Source organism: Leopardus geoffroyi, chromosome A2, assembly GCF_018350155.1.
Source record: "Leopardus geoffroyi isolate Oge1 chromosome A2, O.geoffroyi_Oge1_pat1.0, whole genome shotgun sequence".
Lineage (NCBI taxonomy): Eukaryota > Metazoa > Chordata > Mammalia > Carnivora > Felidae > Leopardus > Leopardus geoffroyi.
The window spans coordinates 148,406,909-148,429,106 of record NC_059331.1 but is presented as its reverse complement, the minus strand read 5'-3'; the positions used below and the strand labels follow the sequence as shown (position 1 = coordinate 148,429,106).

The window sequence follows — 22,198 nt, the reverse complement described above, 5'->3', positions numbered from 1 at the left end:
GGGGGGCACAACCCTCCACACGGCACCTCGTTTGAATGTCCCTGCTCCTCCCGCGCCCCACTCCACGACACGGGTGCCCTGCTCTGTTCTCCGAGGGCTTCACCTTGAGGGCAGAGGCTGCGCTTTATTTGTTAAGCAACCTTCTTGCTATAATGAAAGAACACCTACAGAGCAAGGCACACGTTGTCGGGACACAGCCCAGTGCATTTTCCCTGAGTGAACACAGCCAGCAGGCCAGCATGCAGATCAGGAAGCTGAACCCTACCGGCCCTCCACAAACGTCCCCGGGTGCCCCCTTGCAGTCACCGCCACCCCCGAGAATAACCATTTTCCTGCCACCGTTGTTTTCTTATGAATCTTTATGTAAATGGTACTACACGGTATGCCCTCTTCTTCCTGACTTTTTTTCATTCCATTGTCTGCAAGATGCATCCGTGCTACCTGAGTGGTAGAAAGCCCTTCACTGCCGTGGCCGTGTGGCTTCCCGCTGGGCGAATACCCGCACTTCCTGGAGCCCCTCGCTGTTGCCCCAGCCGGGCACCCAGCTGATTCCAGTCTGGGGCCCTGACACGCAGAGCTGTGGGGCCCGCCTGGTGCACCTCAGAGATGCGTTCTCCATGCCTCCTCGCCCAGTGGCTGGCTGGTGTGAGCTGGGTAGACCCTGCCCCCCCCCCCCCCCCCGCCGGCCTCTGCCAGTGGACAGAGGACGCGGGCAGGAAGATGAAACCTCCTTCCCCGTCTTCCTCCCGTTTCCCTGGGTGCGGCAGGGTCTCAGAGGAGTCTCTGAGAAAACATCAGATGCTAGGGTCTGTGGGGCTTAATCTTCTTTCTTTAGGTGAATCACCTTGGGGCCCCAGAGAAGTTGCGGGACCTGCCAGAGGTCCCACGGGGTGGCGGAGTCAGAGCCTGTGTGGACCCTGGAAGTCCTGACTCTGAGGCCACTGGTCTGTCAACGGGATCCCCGTGGCCAGAGAAGGGTCAGCATGAGGACAGGTGGAGGCTCAGGTGTGACGACCCCTCCAGGAGGCCCCCGGGGGCTGTCCATAATGCTCATGCGCCCTGGCGCAGGGCCCCCCACCCGCCCTGTGCTGCCGTCAGGGACGAGCTCGCGGACTCAGATCCCAGCGTGGCCATTATCACTCAGGGTGCCTTCTCTCTGTGCCTCACTGATTCACCTCCAAACAAGAGGCAGTGAGCCGCACGTGGGTTAAGGAAATAGCTGGCACGGTGCCCGGGGCCAGATGAGGGCAGGGTCCACAGCGTGCGGCACCCACCCCGTGGGGAGGCCCCTGGGCCCAGCTGGCCTCCGCCTCACGTTGGCGGTCGGCAGTCAGGACTCCCCCGGGGGCTCCTCCGCAGGTCCCGGGCTACCGGCAGGAGCGCGTGGAGAAGGGCCTGAAGCTCTTTGCCCAGCTCATCAACAACAAGGTGTTCCTGCTGTCCTTCATCCGCACCCTGGAGTCCCAGCGAAGCTTTTCCATGCGCGACCGCGGCAACGTGGCCTCGCTCATCATGACGGTGCTGCAGAGCAAGCTGGAGTACGCGACCGACGTGCTGAAGCAGCTGCTGGCCGACCTCATCGACAAGAACCTGGAGAGCAAGAACCACCCCAAGCTGCTGCTCAGGAGGTGAGGGCCGGGCCGGGCGGGCGGCAGGGGGCGGAGGTCAGAGAGGGCCCCTGCCCAGCCCAGCCCGCTTGGCCTGGATCTCGTGCCTTCTGGGGAGACGGGGGACCAGGGCGCACCCCATGCCCTTTTGGAAGAACCCGTCCACCCCGGCCCGTCCACTTGCCCTGCTGCTTCTCTTTCACCCTCTAATTCCGCTCTGCCTTCTTCTCTCTCCGTCCTTACCCTTCCCTGGTTACAGCCCTTTCTACCGGAGTTCTTCTCTCATGGAATCTTCAGAGGTCACTTGCCCAGCCCCCGGCCTTATCTAAATCAGAACATGAGTTAGGAGAGATACCCCAGGGCCTCTCTGGGGACCATCCTCACCATCTTAAGACTGGAAACTTTAGGGGCGCCTGGGTGGCTCAGTCGGCCAAGTGTCCGACTCTTGATTTTGGTTCAGGTCATGAGCTCATGGCTCATGAATTGGAGCCCTGCGTCGGGCTCAGTGAGAGCAGTGCGGAGCCTGCTTGGGATCTTCTCTCCTTCTCTCTCTGTGTCTCCCCTGCTTGCTCTCTCTGTCTGTCTCTCTCAAAATAAATAAGTAGACGTTAAAAAAGATTGGAAACTTTGGCCCTGGCCCCTCTCACTGCTGTGAGCACCACAGCAGCGAAGCCACTGGGAGCTTCTCGGTAACACAGAATCTCAGGACCCAGCCCACAGCCGCCTGGATCAAAATCTGTATTCTAACGAGAACCCTAGGTGATCTGAAGGCACAGCGAAACCCGAGAAGCACCGGTCTGGCCTGTGTTCGAATGAAAGCCCTTCAGTGGCCCCTTGCCTGATGCAATGCACCAGGTGTTTCCTGGCACCGGCTGGGGACTCTGCACGGGTCCAGGTGCACCAAGGCACACTGCTGGACGCCTCATCCTTGACACTGTGGAGACCTGAATGGTCACATGTGACCACAGAAGCCATATCCTGTGGCTTCGGCTTTATGGCAAATAGATGCCATCCATGCCGCCTTTCACATTTTCCTCCTGCTGGAAGGCCATTTCCCCTCTAGGCTGTTAGCGCGGTGTCTTTAGCCTTTCTGTGGACAAAGCTGGAAAACTCCCACATCAGGCCTTTGCGTCCAGCCCTCTGCCTGGACTGCCCCAGGGGCCGTCTGCCTCTGCCTGTCCTCTGCCTCCGTCCTGGGTGTCTGGGTCTGAGGCAGGGCCCCCTGCTTGGTCCAGTGGCTACATTTGGCTTCCAGAAGTGTCTCCTTCAGGCTTTTTCCTGGTGCCGTGGGCATTCGCCTGCACAGCTGCAAAAGGTTGCTACATTTCGGAGCAATCAGACAGCTTTGGAAACAGCAAGGTAGATCATTTTGATTTTTGTTTTACTTCCACCACGCAGCCACCCACCGGCATAATTCTAGGGTTGCCACTGCCTGCCAGAGCTCCCACCGACAATTTCCCCGCGTGGCCTCGCTCTGTATCCGTGCGTCTCCACCTCTTGTTTTCCACTCGCTCCCCCCCAGATGCCCTCTCTCCTTCTGCCCTCCTCCGTCTCCCTTTCTTTTCCTTGCCCTTGGCTGGGCCCCTCATTTCAACAGTCTTGCTCTTCTCTTCTTAGTTTCATTTGTGTGCTGGCAGCTGCCTCAGGATCGTACTTATCCGTATCTTCTGCCAAGTGCAACTTTCAAAGCCTATCCACACATACCCGAACGGGCCCGTGTCTCCATGGAGGAGGCCACAAGCTTAGCGCGAGTTCGAATGGAGTTTGTTTCCTCTAAACGGGTGCAACCAGAAGTGTCTTGGGGCCATAACAAGGCCGCAGCGTCGTTCCCTTCCAAAGTAAAAGAAGGGGGCTTGGGTAGCAGCACAAAGGGTGCGAGGTAGACTCAAGAAGGCACTTCCTGCCGTTGCAAATGAAACACTAGCGAGGTTCCGGGGAAGTTCCAAAGTAATTTGAAATAGGACAATTTTGGCATCTCTTGGGATGAGCTAGGTATTAGCTCTAGGAGTCTTTAGCTTTAGGGGATGGGGTCCATGTAATCCGTCTGGTTTTTGTCCCACGACCCGCTTCTCCCGCTGCCTTCCTTTCTATCCCCTGCCAAATTAGTATCTCCCCGGGTTTCTTATTCTTCTCTTCCCCACCCATAGGAAATTATAAAGTTCTCTACGCTTGCACTGTCTGAGGTTGCAGCTACAAGCTACACGTGACCATCCAAATGTAAATTGATCACAGGTCAAGAAAATGTCAAATTCGGCTCTTCAGATGCGCTAGCTGCATTTCGAGTGCTCAGTGGACACGTGTGGCAGGCAGGGGGCTACCACGCTGGACGGGACAGTGTTTTCCTCCTCGCGGAAAGTGCCGACGGGCAGCTGGTCTAGCGCGTTCCCTCCAAACGTGCACCAGGGAGCCTGGCACCAGAATGTCATCTCCTGGCTTCGCGGGCAACGCTTGTCCTATCATTACGGGGTGTCTAGGAGGCTATGGAATCCAAACGTTCTTTAGCACCTCAAGATGGGGCCCAAAAGCCGCAAGCAGCAGAATCAGTGTGGAGTTGTTCCCTTGCCTTCCCAGTCCTTGGGGGTCTGACCAGCTGCTTCTGTCTTTGTCTCGCTCCATCGGTTCCCTTGGTGACTGGTGACAGGACTGAGTCGGTGGCTGAGAAGATGTTGACCAATTGGTTCACTTTTCTGCTCTACAAGTTCCTCAAGGTATGATTGGATGTGGGGGTATCTCTGGGGGTACCCCCCTACCAGAGCCTGCATGCCCCCAAGCCCACATTCCCCACGGCCTGGCTCGTAGAACCCCACCAAGAAATGCGGTCCCCCTCAGCACCGTCACTGGCCCCGAGGCGGCAGACTCCTGACCATCTCAGGAGACAGAGCATCTGTCAGCCCTTGCATGAGAGATACCATCCCCTGTCCCCCAGGCCGCTTTCTCCAGAGCCGTGAGAGCATCCTGCGTGAGCCCTAAAGCCAAGTTCCCCTTGTGAGCCCAAAACATTTCACCCCTTATTTCCTTGCTTTCCCTCTTCCTCCCGTCCTACCTCTCCCAGCCCCCAGGCCCATAAGGGTTCCAGGCTGGTACCTTGCAAGGCACGCTGCCCGTGTGGCTGGGAGGTAGAAAATCCGTTCCCCTCCAATTATTACCTGTTTTCTAAGGCTTTGGCACCACCAGGGACTGACCTCCGTCTCATGATGGGCAGGGGTGGGGTGGGGTGGGGAGGAGGAACAGAGAAGGGACAGGAGGCAGGGGAGGTGAAGAGGAGGGGGCGGACAGGAGAAGACAGGTGGTTGAGAGAGCTGAGAGAAACGCCCATCTGAAGGGGGTGTTGGCACCAGAGAGAAGGACGGGGAGCAGGAGAGAAACGAGACAGAGGAGTGGAGAGCGGCCCTGTCCAGAGAAACGGGCTCCGGGGGGCTGGTCTGGCGTCCGCCCAGCACGGCTCTTCTCTGTGTCCAGGAGTGCGCCGGGGAGCCCCTCTTCTCGCTGTTCTGTGCCATCAAGCAGCAGATGGAGAAGGGGCCCATCGATGCCATCACAGGAGAGGCCCGCTACTCCCTGAGTGAGGACAAGCTCATCCGCCAACAGATCGACTACAAAACCCTGGTAAGCCGGCCTCATGCCACTGCCCATGCCCCTGGACAGGGGGCTCTGGTCCTGCACAGCCCCTGCCCAGCAGAGGGGATGGCTGAGGTGCTGGCGAGCCATCTGTCCTTACCTGCCGCACGGGCCCAGCCAAGCGTCCCACCTGTGCCCATCACCCCCAGACTCCCTCAGTTACCGCCACACCAGGGCAGCTGGATTTGGGGGCCAGTCGCTCAGGCACAGCTCAGCCACACTTCAGCAAAGACTAGTGTGGTTCCGGGCCAGTGCACTGAACGTGGGGTCCCAAGCCCTTGCCAACAGCTGGCTGTCTGATTCCCCAGAACAAACTTCTCATAAGGAATCCCAGCATGGAGAGCGAAGGTTCCATGCAGAGCAGGTGGAGGCCAAAGGAGAGGAAACCGGAAAGAGTTCCTTATGTTTCAGAAGCCCAGCTCTGCCTACAGTCTAAGTGCAAATACGCCCATGACCCGAGCTATAGACCACAAGGCCGGGATAGACTAGTGGTTAAGGCGCTTGTCCAGGGAATGTAGGGATTCCCTCTGTCAAGGTTAGACCCCCTCTTCTAATAGCAGCTGTCACCCTAGGAGGCAGCCGAGCTCAGCATGTAGGAACATGAGGTCTGGATTAGAGCCCTGACTCTGCTTCTGACCAGCTGGCTGATTTGGGGCAGATCCCTCAATCTCTCTGAGTTTGGGTTTCTTTATCTGGAAAAAAAAAAAAAAAATGGAGGATAACACTAGAACTGATTTACCCAGGGATAACAACCGTGCATACCTCCCAAAGTTGTCCAGAGGATGGGGTGTGGTGAGGAGCACAAGGCAGGGAGTCCTCTCTTTCCCGCCATGCCTGTCCAGCAGGCTGCCACTGTCCCTCCCAGCAGGGCGGGCACTCACACAGCTCTGGGCTCTTCTGTGTGGAGGTGTGATCTCCCACCTGGCCTCCTCTAGGAAAGGGGGGTGGGGTGTGAAAGGAAGGAGGTAGAACGTAAGATCACAGATAAGCGCTGCAGGTGAAGCATGGGTGGCCTCAAGACCGGTGGACAGATAAAAGGATTTAAATGCACTTACGGGGAGATGAGACCCATGCAGGCTGGGCCGGCACAGGGCAGAGTCGGGCAGGAGCAGTGAGCCCAGGGCGAATCCCAGACCCCATGGCCAGTGGGGAGACAGTCCCTTCTGGCTGGGAATGATGCACCTGTCCCCCTCCATCTTCAGAGGGCCGGCGAGGCGGGGAGGCACCCGGTGGGCATCTTGACAGACCTGCAGGGATGGGCTCCACTGGGGAAACTTCAGAGGAGCAGCGTGTGACCGGAGGCTTGGCTTCCTTGAGTCACATTCTGCTTCAGAGGAGAGAGTTAGAGGCTCTGATTAAAATGAGAAGGGGCGGGGCGGGGGGGGGACCTTCCCAAAATAGAGACCCCAGTAGATTTTTAATGAGCTAGAAGTACCATTGAAATGTCTCCTGCCTGATCTCCCCCGACCCCTTCCTTTCCCGTCCCATCCATGGTTCCCCAGTACTGAATCCAGCACCGTGAGCTACAGTGATGCTCTGTCCCCAGATCGCAGCATCCTTCCTTCCAGAGGCCCCGGCTACTGTTCACACGCCAGCCTGGTTTCAGACGATGTCAGGAACTAGGAGTGGGTCAGGGGAGCGCAGCCATCAAGTGGAGAGACCTGGGGAAGAGGCGCCATGTGGAAAGGGGGAGGAAATTGCAATTGTTTTGCCCGGGGAAGAAAGGGCTGCAGGGAGACAGGCTGCTACCGCAGGCCTATGAAAGGAACTCCCAACAGGCAGAAGGGGAACAGCCCCTGGCTGGCAAGAAGGAAAAGGAAGCAAGCGTACAAGACAAGACAGCCGCAGACAGGGCTGCCCGGGGCCGGAGCCACCGAGATGAAGGGGTCAGATAAAAAGAGGGGAAGTCGTGGGATTCAGCAGTGCCGGAAGAGCCCTGGGCAGTTTGGGCCAACTGCTGCTGTCCTTGTCCTGGGCAGGAGGGGTACCACAGAGGAGACAGGTGCTGAGAGGCTCAGGGCTGCATCACGTTCTAGTTAGGTGCCCTCAGAGGTATTGAGTGATTAATTAGCTGGATACTAGAACTTGGGCTCGCGTCTTCTAGGGCCCTGCTGCTGGGAGTGGTTATTGCATCACCCAGGAGACTGCTAGGTGCTGGGTGCTCACCCGGGAGCTTGCTAGGTGCTAGACCACTGGATGCTTCCCTGCCACAGTGCAGAATCGCAGGCCCCACCCCAGACCTCCTGAGTCAGAATCTGCATTCTAACAAAACCCCTGAGTGATCCTATTCACATTAAAACACCGAAAGTACTGAGTTAGCAGGGAAAAAACCTCAGGCAGTTTGCTCAGAAACTAGCCAAGGGGCATAAGGAATCGGTGTTCTGGGTGGAGCTGTGGCTTGGCCGGTGGCCAGGTGACCCTGTCCCTCAGTACTTCCTCCTCTTCTCTAGATGCCCTGATGCATCCCACGGGGTTCTCCTAGGGCCACCATGAACCCCTGGGGCAAGTAGAAACGTCAGAAGGGCATACTCTGGGGTGGGGCAGCCTCTGCCTTGAGGTTCTAGTGGGAGGAAACCCAGAAAAGGCTGCGTTGCTCCTGGAGGAGGAGGCTGAGTCCGGAGCACAGGACGGCAGGGGCAGCCAGGGCAGCACCAGGTGGCAGGCTATGCCCAGCCATGGAGGGGACAGCGAGGGTCCGGGAAAGCTTTAGAGAGAAGGGCTGGGAGAGGGCTCAGAAGGGACCCATGGTCCAGAATTCCTTCCACCATTGTTTTCATTTTAGGACACGTTGAGGGTGAGAATCTGGATTTATAGATTTAGGAGGGGTTTTTTTTCCTTCTTAATGGAAGAAGCATGTTCCTGTTTGAGCTCACAGCAGTCTGGCTGCTAATAAAAGGCAGGCGTCCAGGGGCCAGGGTTCTGATTGCAGCCACATGGAGCAGAAGGGGGTGGGGGAGGAAGCTGTCGTCTGAGTCTGCAGACATGTGACATCTGAGATCCGAGGTGGCAGGGAAACATCAGGGAGGGGGCATAGGGGGCTCAGATGGCAGGGGCAGAGGGAGGGTATGGGAGCCCGGCGTGCCAGGCCGCCTAGTCCACCCGCGCCCCATGGCACCCACCCCACCCCACTGTGGCCATCCCCCCCATCCCCCAGCATCCTGCACAGCCCCATCCACGTAGACAGAGTCCTCTCTGAGAACAGCAAGGAACGAGAAGCCTTGGGAAAGAGCCCAGAACTTTTTTAAAGGAAAAAAAATACAGCTTGGTGCTTTAAGAAGAGCCTGAATTTTTCTGACTAGTTCCAGAAGGAGACTTTGAGGCCCTGGGCCAGGGTGACCACTTTCCCTTAACACAAGTTTGTGGGTTCAGAGCCAGGAAGGGATCTCAAGTGGTTTGAACCTGCACCTTTTTATTTTTAAAGAGCCCATTAAGCTTCTTATAGATTCTCCAACCTCCAGTCAGCCCGAGACCGTCACAAAAATCGAAGCTTACGAAATCTCTTGAGCAAGGAGCCAGATTCGCATGAGTGCGTGTACATTGAGAGGGAGTGACCGGGAGGATGGACCCACACACGTGGAAGGGGAGGGTTCAGAGGGCAACGGGCTGGGTGTGCTGCTGACACAGTGCCGTGTACGTGGGAGAGAGAGCACGTGGGGGTGTGTGTGGTGGTCTGAGGATGCCCCTGGGACTCAGCTCTTCCTGCTGCCCTCCCCCACGCGCCTCTGCTCCCCCTTCCCCAGGTGCTGAGCTGTGTCAACCCAGACAATGCCAACAGCCCCGAGGTCCCAGTAAAGATCCTCAACTGCGACACCATTACTCAGGTCAAGGAGAAGATTCTGGATGCCATCTTCAAGAATGTGCCCTGCTCCCACCGGCCCAAGGCTGCAGACATGGACCTGGGTGAGTAGGCTGCCCACCCAGGACTGTCCTGGGACTGGTCAGAAGCACCTCCTACAGACCAGGGGGGCCAGGAGGCAGGGGGCAGGCACCCCTCCGTGCCTGCTCAGTGAGTAATAGGCACACAGGGGACTGCCACCTGCTGGCAGCCCCACTGCCTCTGGTGTCCCATCGGCAGTGAAGGGGACGCAAGCTGAGTCTGTGTGGTCCAAGCTCCTGCCACCACCGTCATTAGCCCCCCCCCCCGGGCCCTTCCCTTCCCCTCTGTTCTGTGCGTGTTGTTTTTGCTGACTACCTAAGGCAGGAGGGATCTGGGTCAGTGATGGAGGATGGAGAAAAAGAAGAGAGGAAAATGAGAGGTGACAGCCTGCTGGGGAGCCGGATGACATTTTATTTGAATGTTCCATGAATAGATCGCATAGCCTACATAAACAAGGGCATGCCAGTTAGGGCCAGCTGCACTGAGATCCAGTTACGGCTCACCTGGGTGTTGAATGAGATATTGTCCTGGGGAGACCCTAGTGGGGAGCTCCAGGCTCCAAAGGGGCCAGGACTGAAGAGAGGCAGTTTGGCCTCGTGGCTCATTCTCACACCCAGATTGGAGTCCTGACGCTGCGAAGTTGTAGCTGTGTGACCTTGGTCAAGTCACTTAACCTTTCTGTATCTTAGTGTCTTTACCTGTAAAATGGAGATAATAACGGTGCCCGCCTCACTGTAAGAAAGAAATTAGATGGTGCTTGTAAAAGCCTCTTAATGGAGTGCCTGGCCCGTAGAACCCACTCAGTTAGTACTGGCTGTTGTTACTGTGGATCATGAGAATAACACCAGTAAGGAAGTGCTGTGTGTCTGTTGATCCCGGGCATGGAGAGAAAGGCGTTTATGTGTATGTGCTTATGTCTGGAGATTTGTGGCAACGTGGGGGTAGGAGGGCCTCCAGGGGCCCCTATTCCATCCATCTGGCCTCTAAGCTGCCTTCAGTTAAGCCATCCAACACAGATGGGCATCTATGCTATTTTCTAAAATCCAAAGGGAATTTTCATCTCCTCCTGCTGTGCCTGAAGACTCAGGGTCAGGAAGTTCCGCTCACTCACCTCAACCCTTTCTGCTTCGTTTAACCCCACCTCCTCTTGCTTGGCTCTCGGCGGGATGTGTTCTGCCCCATGCCCAGGGCTCTGACACCCAGGGAGAGACATTGGGCGAGCGTGTGGTCCCCTTCCCTTGAGAGGTGTCTCTGTGCGTGCTGCTCTCACAGGAGAGAGTCGGTGGTGGTGACGTGTGTGCAAGCGTGTCCACGCGTGCGTCCCAGGGCACTGGGCACTCCAGTCGGAGTGAACACGTGTGTCTGCATGTGGGTGACTCTGCTGCCGTGAAGATCCCACAGCCTGACGTAGGGAAGGGGCCTGCCACGGGACCAGTGGGAGGGAAACCGACTCCCGTGTTCCCCTCCCCCAAACACCTAAGTGGGTGGCTCCATAATGGGTTTCTTGGGGAGAATTGCGTTCACCCGGGATGCCAGGTAGCACCCACCACTCCTTTTGTTGATTTACGAAAGCCACATCAGAGAGCTTATCTGTGCTTCTCGGTGTCCTTATCTGCACAGTGGGCGGGAGGGTGACCCTGACATCATGGGGCCAAGAGGAGGAGCTGTTGTAAGAACCTTCATGCCAGAAGGTGAGTTCGGAAAGGTGGTGTTAGAACACAGGAAGAGCTCCTGTGAGCAGGTGCATATAGGACTGTTGCTTCTCACGCTTGGGAAGGGGTGACTCCCCGGGAGGGAGAGCAGCAGTTGGCTTCGTAAGCCTCCACCTGAAGCACCGAGACAGAGTTTTTGCTCCGGAACTCCTCTCTTCCTTACCAGAACAGGGCAGATGGGTGGTAAAGAACACTACCTCCTGTGGTGGTTCAAACACTTAGTAGATTTCAGGAAGGGCGGGAGCCAACGTTCTCCAGTGTCCTCTCCACCCCAAGCTCAGGGGGCAGCGGCTGGAAGCAGATTCAGGGGCCACACCTTCTGCACCTGCTTGATTTCCTGGAGGGAGAAATCCAGTTTCACGGTTCAGGATCTCTCTCCCTCCCTGGAATCTGCACTGCCCCCCGCCCCAGCTTGGGAGGGGAAGGGGCCGTTTCTTAGCCTTAGAAAATTGCTCCCCTAAAAGGCCTGGAGATGCAAATGCCGGGCAAAGCAGAGCATTAATGAAAAGATATAAAGCATCCGGCAGCCATCGCGGTGAACCATTTGGAGCGGAAAGTGGCAGCCTCAGAGCACCTGTGGCTCCTCCCACCCCCCCAAGGCAGAAGGACCTTGCAGCAAAGCAGCCAAGACTGCCCCCCGGGGTGCACATTCTCAAGCAACAGGCTGCTTCCCAGCAGGAGCGGGGTCTCCTGTGACTCACCGCCCACCACGGCTGCCCACGTTTCAGGTCCCAAGACAACAAAGAGGGCACCCCTCCCATGGGAGCTGCTGCTGGGAAGGACCCAGGAGCTACCCTGGAGGGATGAGGCCTCCGACAGCAGGGACAGACAAGGGGGAAAGCCAAAGAAGTGGGGACCTCAGGCGGTTAGAGCCTCAGGGCCCCATCTCCCTGGGGGAGGAGCCTCTTGCTGGACTCCTCATAAAGGCCCCCTGTGGTGGGTGCTTTTCTGAGGAAGGTCCTTTTTTCTATGAGATCCAGGGCTTGGAGCCGCCCCCAAAGCTCTGGCCTTCTTTCTCCCAAAGCCACATTGCATAACAAGGAAATGGGGCCTCCTCAGAGATCCAGATGCTTTTTCCACATGATTCACCTCAGCCTCGTGCCCCCAAGGAGAGTTTTTCCGCATCATGTAGGTGATGGTGCTTGAAACGCCTAAAAGCAATTTACAAATGTAAGGTGTGATTACTATCAAAAATTAATTTATGCCAAAGGGACATAACACATAGGCACGGAGAGGACTCAGACCCATGCTCTGGACAGAGGCAAGATAGCCAAGCATTCTCCTTTCATCCTCCACCCCCACCCCTGCCCCCACAACCCCCATAGGAGGGCATTGGGCCAAGACTGCCTTCCCCCTCCCGATGCCAGCCAGCCCCTGGCAAAGCAGGGACACCTGTCTAAGAACAGCTCAGAAGGGGACAAAGACATTTTAAGCCACCCCTGTCACTGTCCTAAGTAAATCCAGCCCCAAACACCTCCTCCTGCCTTTCATCATCACCCCTGGCCTGGCCCCTCATTCCAGACACTTCCATCCACTGCTCCTCAGACTGAAGTTCTCTCACCTCCCCACCCCACCCCCATCCACCCTTTCCCTAGACCTTTCCAGGTGTTAAGCAACCAAGATGGGGAATGTATTAGTCAGGGTTCTCCAGAGAAAGAGAACCAATAGAATGTGCACAGAGAGAGAGGTTTGTTTTAAGGAATGGCTCGCGTGATTATGGAGTCTTAGTCCGTTTGGCCTGCTATAACGTGATACCATGGACTGGATGAAGAGCAGAGATTTCTTTCTCACAGCTCTGGAGTCTGGGAAGTCCAAGATCAAAGTGCTGACAGGTTTGGGTCTGGTGAAGATCGCTTCCTGGTTCATCGGTGATGCCTTCTTAGTGTGTCCTCACATGGCAGAGGAACAGGAGAGCTCTCTGGGGTCCCTTTTACAAGGGCACCGATTCCACTCATGGGTCTCCACCTTCATGGCCTTTTATTTGACATAGAACCCACCTCCAAATTCCATCGCATTGGGGGCTAGGATTTCAACATGGTAATTTTGGTGGGACTCAACCATTCAGTCTATAGCAAGGGGGCTGGCAAGTCCAATGTCTGCAAGGCCGGCTGGCAGGCTGCAGACGCGGCGAAGAACCCACCCTGCAGTTCAAGTCCAAAGGCCTTCTGCTGGCAGCATTCCTTCTTGCTCACAGGAGGTCAGTCCTTTCTTGTCTTCAGGCCTTCAGCCCAGTGGATGAGGCCCACCTACCTTATGGAGGGCAATTCACTTTACTCAAAGCCCACCGATTCAAGTATTAATCTCATCTAAAACAATTCACAGAAACTTCCAGAGTAACGTCTGACCACATAACTGGATGCCTAAGCCCAGCCAGCTTGACACATAAAATTAACCATCACAGGAGCCAAAATGAAGGACAGGAAGGCCTGCTTTCATTTCCGTCTGTTGGAATCTAGGGAAGGAAGGAAGGAAAGATACCACAGGGCAGGGGTCTGGGGCTGTGCTGGGGCAGCTACAACTTCCGGAGCTCTCAAAGCACAGTGGCAACCGTACCCCACTCTATTACACACGAGGCTGTCCTCACCACGTTTATGTCCCTTTCCACCCCTGGGGCACTAAACTCTTCCACAAATGTATCAGAAGAGCCTAACTTGGGGCAAGCTCTGTGCCAGGCATGGGATGTACCAGTGTGAGCAGGATGATTTCCTCATTTCTTCACACAGGACACCCCTCCCTCTGAGCCGTGGGATTTTGTCTCAGTAAAATGGAAATCGTTGTTGCCGTTCTGTTCCACGGCACGGGACAACCCGCCACTCAGAGGCACAATGCCTGGACCCTGGTCACACAGCAGGAAGGTGGAGAGAACACCCATTTCCTCCTGTACCCTCGCCCCAGTGGACCTTGACCTCCAGAGATTCCTCTGGTTTCATGCAAATGCTCTCTCATAGCACCCCCCCCCCAACTCTGGAATGCTCTGCCCCCCCCCCCACCCCGCGTCTTGCCGTTCAAGGTTCAAGTCATGCTGTAAGGATATATATATTTTTTCAAACGAGTAATTCCTGCATGCAATAAAAAGATACACTATCTTCTGAATGAAACATAAAGAGTTCACAGCAGCTGTCTCCCCAGTTTGCATTTTCCGCTGCAGCTGATAGAAAGGACAGATAAAGATAATGGGATTTTTTTTTTTTTTCCTTTCTTCTTTCACCTCCCTCTCTCCCTGGAAGGTGGAAGTGTAACAAATTGGATTGTGAGTGTGTCTGTCCTTTGTGCTTGGAGCCGGGACCAGGGCACCGGGCTGCCAGGCAGGAGCTGCGAGGGAGAGGTCAGAGCCACCAGCTCTGTCTTGGTGCCGTGCGCCGTGCATATGAACCCCGGGCCCCTTCTCCTCCTCCCCAGTGCCCACCACCTGCCTTCTCCACTCTTCTCTGACCTTGCACACCACAGCCCCACTGGACGGCCACCGGAGCCTCTGTGTCCCATACTCAAGAATGTCCATTAAGCCCTGGCTCCTGTGTCCTAAACTGAGTAGCAGAGCACAGCCTCCTTCTGCCTTCAGCTCTCCAGACCTCCCCCAGATAGCAACAACTCGCCAGTGCAGGGCACTTTACAGTTTACAGAGACCTAGTACCTTAAATGCAGACGGCAAGTTCTACCTGAGAATTTCGTCTACTTCTTTTTTTTTTTTTTTTTTTTTTAATGTTTGTTTATTTTGAGACAGAGAGAGAGCACGCGCATGCAAGCAGGGTAGGGGCAGAGAGAAAGGGAGAGAGAGAATCCCAAGCAGGCTCCATGCTATCAGCGCAGAGCCCAAAACGAGACCCGATCTCACGAACCGTGAGATCAGGATCCGAGTTGAAATCAAGAGTGGTGTGCTCAACCGACTGAGCCACCCAGGCGCCCTGGGAATTTCTTCTTTTAACCACCTCTTGTTGTAGTTCGGTTATTTTATATTTTAGAACTTGCTCTCACAATAAATAAAATACTTCCTTTTTTTTTTTTTTTTTTTTTTTTTTTAAACAAAACATAGTTAGACAGTACCCCCTCCCGTTCCTGGGTCAATTTCCCAACCTTGTTTGCAGTGACAGTCTGATCCTGTCATGGCCCCTCCCCATTCTGCTTTGACGCACGTTCCCTACCCTGCTGAGTTGCTGGGAGTTGAGGGTCCCAGGGTCCCCTGCCAGGTGTCTCCTTGGGGTTCACCGGTCAACAGGTGTGCAGCAGAACCCACGTCTCCTCCAGCCCTCTGCTCAGGGTCCTGTCTTTGGGGACAGAGCAGGTGCTGTGCAGGTTGGCTGTGCTCCTGGTGAGAGCCTGCTCCCCGTGCCCCTAAGGTGAGACAAGGTGGCCTGGGGTGGCAGCTCAGGCATCCACCGGGAAGGTCCCCTGTGGATCAGGAGGGCTGGCTCAGCCAGTTCTGATGAGTCTGCCTCTTCCCCTGCCCATCTGGGTCAGCCTTTCTCAAAGCTTCTGTGATAGATCTGAGGAGAGGTGCTGATAGGAAGAATGGAAAGGGGGGCGGGGGTTGCAAGCCTTGAGCCCCCACCCTAAGGTAAAATGAAGTGCATGCATGAATGTGTGTGTGCATACATCTATGAGTGTGTGAGTGTGTGCACGCATGCATATGTGTGCCCGTGCACACACGTGCACACACACACACAAGGGAAACAGCTTGTGCAGGTTTGTGCTCTCCGTAGGGTGTGTCCCTCAACATAGCACCTGCTGGGAGGCAGGGGAACCTCCAGGAGCCAGGCCAGTGATGTGCTTGGGGCCAGTGCCTCCTTCCAGGGATTTCCTGCACCAGAATCCCTCCCTCGTCTATGCCCCAGCTTCCAGCTATTCCCTCAGCCACCTTCTCAAAACTTGGGGGACATGCCGTGGTGCTCCCATCTCCTCTTCCCTGAGAATTTCCAAGCACTGTGTGGTCTATCTCCTGAACACCCCCTACGTCTGTACCCCAGTCCCTACTGCTTAGCTCGGGCTCTCACCATCCACCTTGGCCAAGGGCAGCCATCCTTGGTGGGGCTTCCTACCTCCGTGTCCTTCAAGAGCTCCCCCCTTCTCATCCACCCCGTCTCCCTGCCCTGGAGCTCACCCCCAGATGCCTTAGCCTGGCTTGCCAGATCTTTCTTACCCCACTTCTGCCTCGCACATGGCTCTCCAGCCTCCCAGCCTCTCCTTTCCACTGCCTCCCACACTGACACACATCTACGGGTCCCCAGAAGCATCACATGAGTGGCATCTTCGGACCAGAGCACCCGTCCTCCTGGCCGCCCAGCCCTCAGCCCAACTGCCATCCCTGGACCCCCCCCCCGCCAGACGCTGCTCATTCTCCCCCCTACCCCCCCCCGATCCCAGGGCCCCCGATTCATCCTGCTTCCTCACGGTCTTCCCCTAGAGAGCCCTTCAGGAGCCAGGGCTTCAGTCTGATGAAGCGTCATGTTGTGCTAGCACCGGGCCTGGCACGCTGTGGGCACTGAGCAGACGGTGCTGGAGTGGGTGAGTGTGAATGGGGCTCTGAGGCTTCCTGGATCTGGATTTTCAGCACGGGGGCCGCAGGAGATGCGTCTTCCCAGATGGGCTGGTCCAGAGCGTGCCCTGTCTCAAGATTCTCTGGGGCCATCCCTGAGCTCAGTGTCTCCCATCATTTGGTGTCTGGAGGTATTTTCTGGTCTCTCCCTGTGCCCCAAGGGCAGGCAAAGCTGTGTGGAGGCTACGCACTCACCCGGAGGATGCTGGCCATCGGCCCAGCTGTCCCATCACCCCTCAGCTATTCTAACAGGGCCACCTCATACATACATAGCAAGGTGTGGACACAAAAGAGAGATATTTTTAGCACTGTTTTTATAGGCAAGACAGAAGGAGCCTATCTGGTGAAGAGAGTGCTGGACTTGGGATTGAGAGGCCTGGTTCTATTGATTTGCATTACCGTCATTAACACGGAGCGTGTGTCGAATATACAATAATACACAGGGCGCAAAATGAGATATGTCCTCGTTCAGGGGCCTCCTGAGGATGACCTAGCCAGCCACACGCTGCCAAGGGCACGAGGCCGCTGTCCTTCAGGTCTGAAGGTGGCAGGCCTGCCTTACCCTCCACCGGTGCAGCCTGCCCTTGGGTTCCTCGCTGCTGGGTGAGGACGGTATTTCCGGAAGCCAGCTATGGCCTGCGAAGGGTGGACACTCTGAGATGGGGAGAAGCCAGCTGCTTTGGCCTTTGACCTTGTCCCTTCCTGGTTCTGGCATGACTCCGTAGAGCTCCGGTTCCTGCCTCTGTTGAGACAAGGTCACGAAGCTATGCAAGAGCACTCCAGAAAGCTGAGCCCATGTCTGCTCTCCTGATCTTCTGGAGACATTCCGTGATGAGTCGGGGAAGAAAAGAGAGACCATGGCTGATGTGGATGAGGGATTTCAGGAAAGGAAGGAAAGTGTAACACAGAAGCAGAAATGTGTTCAGGCCAGCAGGTAAAACTAAGGCCTCCGGCCAAGAAGAGTGAGTTTCAGGAATGAGTTCCCAGGTTAGCCCAGGTTAAATTACTCGGCACCGGGCAATCCCCTGCCTTCCTGCTGCACTCCGAGTCCCCGCCTCCGCTGGGGGTCAGCTTGGCCGGCTCCCCATGGCCTGGTTCTTTCTTGTAGCCCAGGGCTGGAGTTGCCAAAACCAGGCTCCCTCCTCCCTGGGTTTCCATCCATTAGGACTGGTTTGGGGGCGGGACAGAGAAGTTCACTGTTTTATCTTCCTTCTATTTCAGCGGGATGGAAAGCAAATCCAAGCTTTCTCGTTTTTTTTTTAAGTTTATTTTTATTTATCTTTGAGAGAGAAATAGAGAGTGCGTGGGGGAGGGGCAGAGAGCGAGGAGATAGAATCTCTGTGCTGACAGCACAGAGCCCGATGCAGGGTTCGAACTCACAGACCGCGAGATCGCAACCCGAGTTGGCCGCTTAACCGATTGAGCCACTCAGGTGGCCCACCTCCCCCGATTTTTCTGCGTAAGAGGTAACGAGAAGAAACAGGTTCAAGAGATCTAAAAAGCAAGGGCTAAGTGCTCCCCTTGATTCCAGCTCACCATACTCATGTTGGTACTTGGGGGAATATTCATAACTTTTCGAGATAACTGCTAAAAGGCTTGGTTTTATGGAAAGAAAGCTGCTGGGGCCTGAGGGACACTGCCTTCTCGGATTCCTAGATCTCCCACGTCTAGAGAACACGCAGGGCATGCACGAGGGCTCCTCACGTCACTGTATCCAGATGACCTAGTCCAGTGTCCTGCCCAGAGAAGGAGCCCAGTTAGTGCCCGTGGAAGAGAACTCAGCTGGTTATCAGAAGGAGCAGTGGCCTGGGGATAAGGACTTCTGCATCTGTCTTCCCAACCTGTTTCTCTAATTTCCTGGTCATAACACTGGAAGAATGAGTGACAATAATTTGAGACAACTTTCCTTCCGGCACTGGCTATGCCTGGCTGTGTTTCTGAAGAGTTCAGATCAACCTTTGACCCAGGTTGCTAAGAGAGTAGTTCACAGTTCCCCTTTAACTGCAACCCACTGCCCACTGTGAGCACCAACACAGAGGCAGAAAATTCTTTTGTACTGCCTAGAAAATAGGCCATCATCACTCACTCGCTCATTCTTCTCCTTCCTTCATTCATTCACTTATTCATTATTCTTTTAATAAATACTCATCAAGTACGTACTGTGTCCCTGGTGCTGGGCGAACACTGCTGGTAGACATTTAGCAACATCAAATTTTTGTACTCCCAAGGACAAGCCATCATTCCTTGACTGCCCTGGGGGAAGCATAGCCATACTCTGCCCTACTTTTTTTCAGTTGGGGACACAGATACAGACTGATTTTCATTTGCTTACATAATTATTGGACATGACTCAGAAACAAGGCTGCTGAGTACGGCTGCACAGGCTGCGCACTGCACAACTTCAAGGGGAGTTGTGCAACCGGGAAGCGTTCCATCGGGCTCCAGAGTCAGTCACCAGCTCTCATGGCTTAGTCCACCAGGCTGTGTGGCTTGTTCAGATCCTACTGAGATGTGCTACAACTCCATCAGCAAATAATGCCAGTGTAGCTGCTAAACCAGAAAGCTGGTCCCCATCTAGTCCTGGCAAGCCCACAGCCACTTCAGTGGAGGAGACCTTCTTCTCCCTTAGGAGAAGCCAGTGGACCTAATATCCCAGCCAGCGGACCTAATATCCAGAGTCCTTCCCTCCTTCTCCCCCAATCCCTGTGTGGGAGAATGTAGAACACTGTCTTCCGTGCCCCCAAGCTGTCTCTGTACTGTTCCCGCCATGCAGCCTCTGACTTAATAGCCCTGGTGCTATTCACCAGGCAAGCAGGAGAGACCCAAGAGGCTCTGTCTTTTGGGACTGGGGTAGAGCATGCCACTGCCATATTCCTTAGCCCCAGGCTGGGCTTCACCAAGAGTCGGACTGTGCCACGTATCAACTGGCTGACCAGCTGTCAGATATTCTACTTCGTGTTCCCCACCACTCAAAAATGCGTGCATCCGCACATACCCACATCAAATGAAAAACAAAAACAAAAAAAAACACAACCAACAACACACTGCCCTCGAGGTGCCTCAGTGGGGCATTTCCCCTTTAGTCTATTACCCTACCTGCCCCGAGGCTCTAATCCTTGCGCTCAACTCCAGCCAGGCCTTCAACGGCACTAAGTGATAGGCAGTGCCCAGGGACCTTCACTCCAGTGAACAGGCACGATTATCCTCATGCTCTCATTCCTCGGGCGGCCTGATGCTACATGAAGCTTTAAACCAGGCAGCAGACAAGCCCACGACCCCGAGCAGGGACTGGGGTATTACGAGCATCTCTGCTGCCCCTCAGGGCAGGCAGCTCTCTTTCTGGGCCTGTCTTTCATCCACAGCACTGGTCATGCCAAGTGCACAAGGCAGGGAGGAATGGGTGCCCTCTGCACCGCAGATGTGGCCAGTCATGGGCCCACAGCTCAGCCTTGACCGGAGGGGACAGCGGGGCTGGGGGCGGGGTCTGAATCAGGTCTCCGTAAGCCATAGGAGAATCCACAGCGGGGTCAGGCGGGGATGTCAGGTGACTCCAGCACCCGACTGTGCTCCGTGAATCCCAGGGCTCTTGCACGTTTCAGGAGTACTGGCGTCTGCGCGGCGTTGAGCGGGGTCGTGATTGCCTGGAAGCCAGATTCGTGGCTTCCTGGCTGGAACACATGTTGCATTTGAATTTAAAAGGCCGTTTTTTCCTCTCTGGTGTATGTGAACATACGTGCGTGTGTGGGTGTGCATGTGCCCCTGCACTCGAGAGCTGGCGTGCGCCTGGGTCTCCGTGCGCACACATTTCAAGACTGGAATGTGCAGTTCTTCGTCTGCATGTGATTTGTACCATGGGTGGTGATGGCAGTTTGGTTGATGGGAAACCGTCCCCTGCTTCCCCGTGCGGGAGCCATCACAGAGCCTGTGTGTCGGTGGTGTTGGGCCCCCGAGGAGAACGTATAGATAGAAGTATATACCTAAAGCATCAAATAATGAGGTGTTGGATAGATCACCAAGACGCAGGTATTTACATTAAGTCTGTGGGGATGGGGCTGGTTCCGGGCACGAGAATGGGTTTTGCTGATCCCTCCACGTGCATTTACCCGGCCTCCCTGCCAAGGGTGCGACCTACCTCCTCCCAGCTTTCGGGTGCAGGACACAGCCCTGCAACAGGACCAGGGTGCACAGAGACTGAACCTGCAGCCTCTCAGCTCTGAGACCTTGCAATCGAGCAAATGAGCCTGTGGCAATGATGATGCCGCCTGGCATTTACTTAGCGTTCTTAAATGCTTTGACCTGCCTCATTCACTCAGCCAGTTTTTATAAGCACTGCTCACGGATGTGGCCGCTTGCAGCGGACAGGTGAGCAGGGCAGGACAGGGGATGTTATCACACTTGTGGCACACAGTGCGTTGGGATGAGAACCGGGGCTGGGACCCAGGGCGCCTCTGCACTGAGAGCTTCTGCACCCCTCCTCAGGGAGTGTCTCGTAACACCTGTTGGTCCACGGATGCACCCTGGAGATCATGCATTGTAGTTGCCCGCACAGGGGTCCTTGGGAGCACCGCTGGGAGCTGTCCTTGGGAGCACAGGGGCCCGAGGGCCTCTCTGAGATGCATCTGCTCTCCCTACAGAGTGGCGACAAGGAAGCGGGGCGAGGATGATCCTACAGGATGAAGACATCACCACCAAGATTGAGAATGACTGGAAGAGACTGAACACGCTGGCCCATTACCAGGTGGGGTGACTGCACAGGAGGGATGGGGCTGGTAACCTGCCGTTCCCTCAGAGTCTCAGTCCTTGAAGGATAGGGTCACCCTGAGGCCGGACACCAAGCCCTGCAGCCACCTCTCCACCGGCACTTCTGATCCCTTAGCGACCCAGGGAAATTGGTGTCCATCAGCCAGGAAACCTTGACCTCTTTGGAGATGGGATGTCAACATGCGTGCTTCTGGCAGGGCGTGCTTCCGGCGGGGTGTGGGCAAGTCCCCAAGAAAAGGCCTTTCTTGGATGATCCCTGGGGCGTAAGGCCGGATGCTCTCCCAGGGAAGCATCGGGATGGAGGGTGCTGGTGAGACGCTCTTGCCAGAGTTGCTCTAAGAGTTAGCCACGGCGTAGGATGCTCTTCAGCGTTCAGGTCTGTCTTGTTTCATCGAAGAAAGCTGACTGCCTCCAAAGCCCCCCCCGTTCTTGGTGAGGCACTGATTGCCCCTGAGATCCAAGTAAATTCCTGTTGTCCTTATTTCCTCAGGTGGCAGACTTTCTGTGCCCAGTCTCTTGTAAGCCTTTTCCTTGTAGGTGCCAGATGGCTCTGTGGTGGCTTTAGTGTCCAAGCAGGTGACAGCCTACAATGCCGTGAACAACTCCACAGTCTCCAGGACCTCGGCAAGTAAATATGGTGAGTTCTGCCAATCGTCCTGGGGAGGAGAGGATGCCCGAGCTTGTTGGGGTGATCGTCACATTAACAGCACCGCTGAACAGCACTGGACCCCCGGACAGGGAGGAGGAGAGGGAGACGGGCAGGCTGACCACGGCTGGGGAGAGCCCGAATGGGGAGGAGTCTCCTCGTTCTGGAACTCTGGTGCAGGAACAGGACCTTCCGCCTTGAAAACAAGAAGAAAATCTAACCTTCACGAGCACCTCACAGTCTACGACACGGTGCTTTCATTTTTGCGGTCTTCATTATCGCACGTCATGTTCGTGACAATCAGCGAATTAAATAATTATTATTTCCCCCTATTATGCAGATTAGCAAATTATAACTCAGATGCTCAGAAGCTACACAACACGTAAAGGTCACACGGTTATGAAGCAGCTGAGGGAAGGTGCAGACCCAGGGCTCCAGCTCCGGGAT

General features: G+C 55.5%; 1 protein-coding gene across 2 annotated transcripts in view; it reads left to right on the top strand.

Moving 5' to 3' along the window:
• Positions 1 to 22,198, top strand: part of PLXNA4 (plexin A4) — a 445,047-nt gene that overhangs the window by 400,678 nt on the left and 22,171 nt on the right. For both annotated transcript variants that reach the window (XM_045495675.1, XM_045495674.1), the window contains exons 22-27: positions 1,360 to 1,628; positions 4,249 to 4,315; positions 5,067 to 5,213; positions 8,966 to 9,125; positions 20,979 to 21,082; positions 21,643 to 21,742. In XM_045495675.1, coding sequence (XP_045351631.1) covers positions 1,360 to 1,628; positions 4,249 to 4,315; positions 5,067 to 5,213; positions 8,966 to 9,125; positions 20,979 to 21,082; positions 21,643 to 21,742 — 847 coding nt within the window. The remainder of the gene's footprint in view (positions 1 to 1,359; positions 1,629 to 4,248; positions 4,316 to 5,066; positions 5,214 to 8,965; positions 9,126 to 20,978; positions 21,083 to 21,642; positions 21,743 to 22,198) is intronic.